Genomic DNA, 6,942 nt, shown 5'->3' on the forward strand with positions numbered 1-6,942 from the left:
AAGCCTGGCACAGACAGGGGCTCTGCGGGGGGTGGAAGGGGGGAGGGAACTAGAGGCCTCCCCACATAGAGGCAGGGAAAAGGGAAGCAGGAAAGTTGTGCTGTCAAGACCCCCACCCCAGCCAGGCAGGGACACGTTAGTCACAGGATGCTAGCTCTGGGGGAACATGGCTGTGGCTACCACTGCTACTGCTTTACTCACTTGCAGCTCAATCCTTGCCTTGATTCCCCCTGGCCTGCAAGCCCAAGGAGGCCCTGGCAGCAACAGCTGCCCACAGCCCTCCCCCTACACCAGGGCAGGAGCCACACATAATCACTTTTCCCACCTCAGGGGCATCCTCAGCCTGCCACTGCCACCTTTGTTGCTGGTGCTGGGCAAGCTGGCTGGGAGGGGGGAGGGTATGTGCTGTGCCCTCAGGAGAAGAGGGGGTGGAGATCTCTTTGCAAAGCCAGGCCAGAGCATGGTGGATCCCCCAGGTGCTGCGGGCTCCTCCCAGAGTGGCACCTGCAGGTGTCTAGAGCCCAGAGGTGCTACTCAGCCACACAGCAGCAGCAGCAGCACATCAGGCACTGTCTCAGGAAAGCCCCACAGGCAGCATCCTCCCTGCAGAGCTTACAGCAGCCATCTTGTTGCAGCTGAATGCCATGATATGGCCAATTGCTGGGGAACTTGGCCATATCATGGCATTTCATTGCAAATTGTATTTTTCGTGAAAAATCACTTAATTTGGTGATTTTCATGCAAAACATGAAATCCCAATTTAAACCAGGCCCTACTTATGAAGAACAGTGTTTTCTAATGGACATGCTTGCTCAGCCTTGATTACAGCCATGTTATCAAGCACTATTTTAATAAACAACTAAATAGACCAGTAGGTCATCTCAACCTGGGACGATGCCTTGAGAGCCTTTCAAGGGTGCTCTGGGGTGCCATACAATCTTAGCAATGTTAGGTGGATAAACATGATTCACGAGATAAACCCAGAGATTTCAAATGAATTCATAGTGTTAAAACAGAGTGTTCAAACTTTCTGACTTGTTGTGGTCTTCCTGACTTCTTGCAACAACCAAGAGTTGGCATGTTTTGATAAATGCCTTGAGTGCAAAAGGGCTCAGAACCACTGATATATACAAACAAAAGAGCACCCGATATTATCTGAAATATTAACTGACTACACTATGCATGAGTGAAGCATAGAAGTATTATGCACACTATTTTAGCTGCTAATGCAGGAGTTAGCAATCTATAGCTCACAGGCTGGATGCAGTCACAAAGGCTTGGATCTGGTCCACAAAGGTCTGATTTGGGGTGTCTGCATGTATGCATGTGGGAGTGGAGGGCTGCCAGTTTAAAAGGTTCATTTTAAAGTGGTGATTTAAAAGAGCTGCATTAAAGCTTCCTGTTATATGTTCTTGCCATTATATTTGTTACTCCCCACTAGCATTTGTCATGTCTTACGGTGACACCCAGTAAATGGAGGGGGGCACAGAGGAGGGAAGAGATCAGAAAGCCATGGCAGTTGCCAGATCACAAATGCCTAGCCTGTCGCTCTAAAACCCCTGTATTTTCATTACCCAGTAGATCCAGTTAGATAAATAACATTGCTGTAAGAAAGTGCTGGTGGTAACAATTACTGTGAAAAAATAGTACTGTAAGTATAATAATTACCGTTAGAAGTCAATAATCCTTGAAATTATAAAAATGTTATATGTTATTTAGTAATACAGTATTTATTTCCCACAATTAATATTTTCAGGGCCATACTATATTAGTTTTCCCAATCCTTTGCAAATGCTAGAATAAGTAGTAATAGCTGTGCCCCTAGTTTTCTTTAGTATAATTAAGAAATATTTGAAACTTTTATATGGCAATAGGCTAGTAAGGCCAAAACATTTACTGACATTAAAATGTTTTATTTATTATTACAGGAAAAATTACAGATGATTTATCAGGGAAGACGTTTCATTGCATATCAATTGTCTTGTAAACAGGCATTTAAAAAGTGGAGAACAGATAATTACAATTCTGTAGCGTAAAATCTTTTCTTAAAATGTCTCCACTTAATACAAAGAGTACAAGATGTGTTAATAGTATCCTGTCTTCTAGTAATTAATACATTAGTGATTACTACAACTATTGTACTGTCAACTGGTGTAGCCAAACAACCAGTTTCTTTTTATAAACTATTGTTAGTTTTTAGGTTTGGCCTTTAAACTGTTTTTATTATAGCAGCAAGTTCACACCTCTGCAGTCAAGACTGGTAGTGTTGGGAGAATTTGGGTATATTATTCAAAGTGTATCACTTGACTCATACATACTAAACTCATTTAGGATGAATGTCTCAATGCAGGTACAAGATTATTCCACGACCCAAAATTATCTGGGCAATACCATGGGCGTATTTTAAAACTGTTACCTATTCAAAAGCAAACAAACAATGCTTCCTCAGATCTGACATACACCAGAACTCATGAATTCCAGGTGTCTAGCCATGCTACTGAAGGGGCATTATTCTGTAGAAAGAGACAAGTCTTGGAGCTGCTGAAAAAGCCAGACCTTAAACTGAGTCCTACCCTGCTTCACTCACCCTGACTGGACCTAAACCTGCCCTTCCAGTCAGCCTCCTTCAGAGCTGCATTTTCTCAAGAATTTAGTGAAATTCTCAAGCTGCTGCCCCAGTCTGGTACAGCTCCCTTAGCAGTGGCAGAGATCAGTCACCAACACTTTTAGTAGCATTTGAACAGTTAACACTGCTCAGCTGCCAGTCTAGAAAACATTGTGGTAAGTGTCCTGAAAGCCCCTCTTCTACTAACGTTCTCATCCCGCTACACCAGTTCTTGGAGTGGGAGAATTAAAAAAAGTCTGTGTGGGTGAGTGTATAAACAAGACAGTATATGTAGCAGTGGGGTGGGGTGTGCACCTATAGCAGAGGCTGAAGATAGATTTCTTAGGCAAAAGCTATGCCATGCTGAAGAGCAGACTAGCTGCTGAAGAACAGGAAGCAGCGAATGAAAATTTATGTTCAGCAAGAGGGATCATTTCAGCAGCTCCTATAGCAGGAATTAGGTAGAACGTTAGAGAGGCACGAGGTAGCTCATTTTAAAGATAGGCAAGAAAGAGATTAGAGAAGAATGTGTCACAGGGGAATAGGAATAAGTAAATGCCCAGGATAAGTAGATTTATTCTTTGTGCAACAAGTCTATACTCATTAGATTATCATTTTTTTAAGATAATTTTCTCTTAAATTACATTTAATCATATGAACCAAGTACCAGATTTTCTAAAATTTACATTTCTATATCAAATTAAAAAAAAAAATCACTTTTTAAAAAACCTTACCTTTCTCTGATAAATGGCAATCCAATCTGTAGTAGCAAACCACTTGTGGTTCTTTATGTCATTTACACCATTCTTGAGATTTCCATATCGTTTGGTCAAGTCTACCTGGAGTAAATTTCGTAGAAGATCCTTTAGGTCTGAACTGAAGTGCGATGGGAACCGTACCTAAAACACATATTAACATAATAACATTATAGTACAGATATCAGCTTTTTCTCCTTTGTAAATGAAGAAAAGTAATATTTATATAAAAAACCTACTGGATCATACTATATTTAACATCTAACCACACATCATCCTGGAGCACACAGACAGAAATATAGCTATAGTGAATTTCCATTTCAAAAGACCTTTTGCCAACGGTATATAAATTTGTCAAACTTTTATTTCTACCTTAAACTTTCCTCAAAAAGTCACTCTAAGTGTGGAGTAGGGGTTAAATAACTGGCTAATTTTGATTCAGCTGGTATGATTCAACTCCAACACATCAAGGTTCTTTAACCTCCTCCTCAAACTTTTAGGAGCCGATTTTAAAATAGACATGCAAAAATTTGATGCTGATTTTGAGAGTACATTCGGGCTGGTAGAATACAGGGGGCCCTCATCTCTCTTATTCAATGGATTATAGATGAACTCACTTATATTTGTGAAATCAGATGCATGTAAAATCTAACAACATGGTTTAAATTTCTGATTTGGAAAAGCACGGATATAGAAAAGATAATTAAATAAAAAGTTTTGTGAATATCAATAGGGATACCTAGAGATTGCACTGTAGTACTTTACAATAAAACACTTACCTTTAACTAGTTTACAGCATGTAAAATTAATTTTTCTTTTACAAAACTAAGAAAGAGAGTAAGCAGTCAGTACAAAACTGTTTAACTGACTATTTGTGTTCAGCTAAGGGCACTGTAGGGAACTGTACTAATAGCAGATTAAGAAAATTTGGTTTTAACAAGTTGCTAATTGCATTTTTAGTAGTCAGATGAAAATTCCACTGGAGCATTATATAATCTATGTGAATAATCCATCTGTGGACTGTACATACGCTACCAGTCAAATTCTCAGCTGAAAAATTCTTAGCATTGTGTAAACAAGCAAGAGTTGGTTTGACTTACTAACACAGTTCATTCTAGGTGGGCTAAGAAGTATTTAAAGATAGTGTATTTGACAGTTTTACTAAATAGTTTTAAAGGGCCTTACTAGCCCTGTGGTGGTGATATGTCAGGAGATATATCCAGGAGAACTAATGCAGAAATTGAGTAGGGCAAAAATATAATCAAATAAATGAATACACTTTTTTAATGGAAAGAACCACAGGAAATTTAATGTTACAATTTTACAGTTTTCTGCCTAGCACATTGGTTCCACACTGGCTTAGAAGGAAGGATGCCAGGATTTGAAGCATCAGCTCTACTTCTGCAGCACCAGGGTTGGGCAGGTATGAACCTCTTGCAGCCCCAGCAGAGCCTGCTAAGCTGCCAGCTCCTGCAGGCAATACAGGCTCAACTGTAGCTACCGCTCCCAAGACAAAACGCAAAGTGTTTATCATAGGAGACTCTATTCTGAGGGGCAATCTGCCACCCCAACCCCTGGTCTGCTGCTCCCCAGAAGCCTGTATCAGAGACATTGCGGAGAAGATCCTTAAGCTCCTTCGGCCCACTGACCACTACCCTATGCTCCTTATCCATGTGGGCACAAATGACATGGCTTGGAGCAATCCCAGCCAGGTCCTGAGGTGCTACAGGGATTTGGGAGCGGGCCTTACGGGATTGGGGGTACAGGTGGTGTTTTCCTCAATCCTCCTAGTTTTGGGCTATGGGCTGAGGAGGATCGAGGTAGTAAACCAAAGACTGCGGCGCTGGTGTCATCGGGAAGGCTTCGGCTTCCATGACTACAGTCCACTGTTTGGACAGAGAGGCAGCGAACTGCTGGGAAGGGACGGCCTCCACCTCTCTCCCCTAGGGAGGAGGCTCTTCTCAGCCAGACTGGCTGACCTGCTCCACCAAGCTTTAAACTAAGCCCGCCGGGGGCGGGGGGACTACTGCCACTGCTGGCCCACTGAGCAACCCTTGCAAAGCCAGCAGGCCAAGGCACTTAAGGGAGCCCACCCCTGCCCCAGCCCTGGAACAAACTGTAGGCAAGGTAAGGGCCCCCAAAGGGACACTTACATGCCTGTACACAAATGCCAGGAGCTTGGGGAATAAACAGGAGGAACTTGTCCTTCTGCTTAACACAAATAATTACGATGTTATTGTGATAACAGAGACCTGGTGGGGCTCCACCCATGACTGGGCCACAGGTATAGATAGCTATACCCTGTACAAGAAGGATCGAGTGGCAGAAGGGGCAGAGGTGTCGCTTTCTCTGTCAAGGAAAGTTACGCGTCCCTGCATGCCAACTTTGGCACCCAGGGTGGACAACTGGAGACCCTCTCAGTTAAAATCCATGGGGAACATAGCACAGGGGACACAATGGTGGGAGTCTGCTACAGACCTCCTACCCAGGATCAAGAGCTTAACCAGGAGTTCACCAGGGAATTGGCTGAGGCTGCATGCTCCCAATGCATGGTTGTTATGGGAGACTTCAACTACCTAGACATCTCGTGGGAAGAGCGGTCAGCCAAATCTGAAGGTTGCAAAGCTTTCTCTCGTGCTTGGATGAGTTCTATCTGACTCAAGAAGTCTATGGGCTGACGAGAGGTAAAGTGCTGCTCGACCTGGTACTGGCAATGGGGGACAACCTAATCAGTGACCTAACAATTGAAGGGAAGCTGGGGTGACAGTGGCCACGAGCTGATCACCTTCACCATCCGCCATAAAGCTGGCAAGTCAATCAGCAGTACAGAAGTCCTTGACTTTAGGAAAGCTGACATTGACAAGCTAAGGAGGCTTGTCAGTGCGGCTCTAAGGGACCACGACCCAAAGGGGAAGGGAGTTCAGGATGAGTGGTTGCTCCTCAAGGGAGCGATCCTGGATGCACAAGCTAAGTCTATCGCACCTCAGAGGAAAGACAGCAAAAGAGCACAGCATCCCCCTTGGCTCTGCAAGGAACTAGCAGACCTCCTGCCTCTAAAAAGAAAGACGTACAAAGGATGGAGGACTGGATCCACCTCCAAGGAGGAATATTCTGCACTGGTCTGGACCTGCAGGGAGCGAACCAGGAAAGCCAAGGCTGCGACTGAACTTCAACTAGCTACAAGTATTGTGGACAATAAAAAGTCCTTTTTTAGATATGTGGGGAGCTGGAGGAAAAGCAAGGGCAACATTAGACACCTGCTAAACCAGATAGGGCAACTGACAACCGATGCCCAGGAAAAAGTAAACCTCCTAAATGGGTACTTTGTGTTACTTTTTTACCAAGCCCAAGGGATGCTGCTGCTCATTAGAGGATGGGAAGGCGCGTGTGAGGGAGATTCCTTACCCTCCATCAATGCTGACCTTCAACTCAGCTGGCCGTGACAGTTTATACCCCAGAGTACTCAAGGAGCTGGTGAGCAACATAGCTCAGCCCCTGGCACGGCTCTTCGAGAACTCCTGGCGCTCCGGTGAAGTGCCCGAAGACTGGAAGAAGGCCAATGTGGTGCCTATCTTCAAGAAA

The 6,942-nt window shown here is 43.8% G+C and overlaps 1 protein-coding gene across 4 annotated transcripts in view; it reads right to left on the reverse strand.

Moving 5' to 3' along the window:
• PRKACB (protein kinase cAMP-activated catalytic subunit beta) overlaps positions 1-6,942 on the reverse strand; it is a 63,930-nt gene that overhangs the window by 12,139 nt on the left and 44,849 nt on the right. For all 4 annotated transcript variants that reach the window (XM_019531191.1, XM_019531194.1, XM_019531193.1 and 1 more), the window contains one exon: positions 3,340-3,504. In XM_019531191.1, coding sequence (XP_019386736.1) covers positions 3,340-3,504 — 165 coding nt within the window. The remainder of the gene's footprint in view (positions 1-3,339; positions 3,505-6,942) is intronic.

Source organism: Crocodylus porosus, unplaced genomic scaffold (genome assembly GCF_001723895.1).
Source record: "Crocodylus porosus isolate Cpor-Errol unplaced genomic scaffold, CroPor_comp1, whole genome shotgun sequence".
Taxonomy (NCBI): Eukaryota; Metazoa; Chordata; order Crocodylia; family Crocodylidae; genus Crocodylus; species Crocodylus porosus.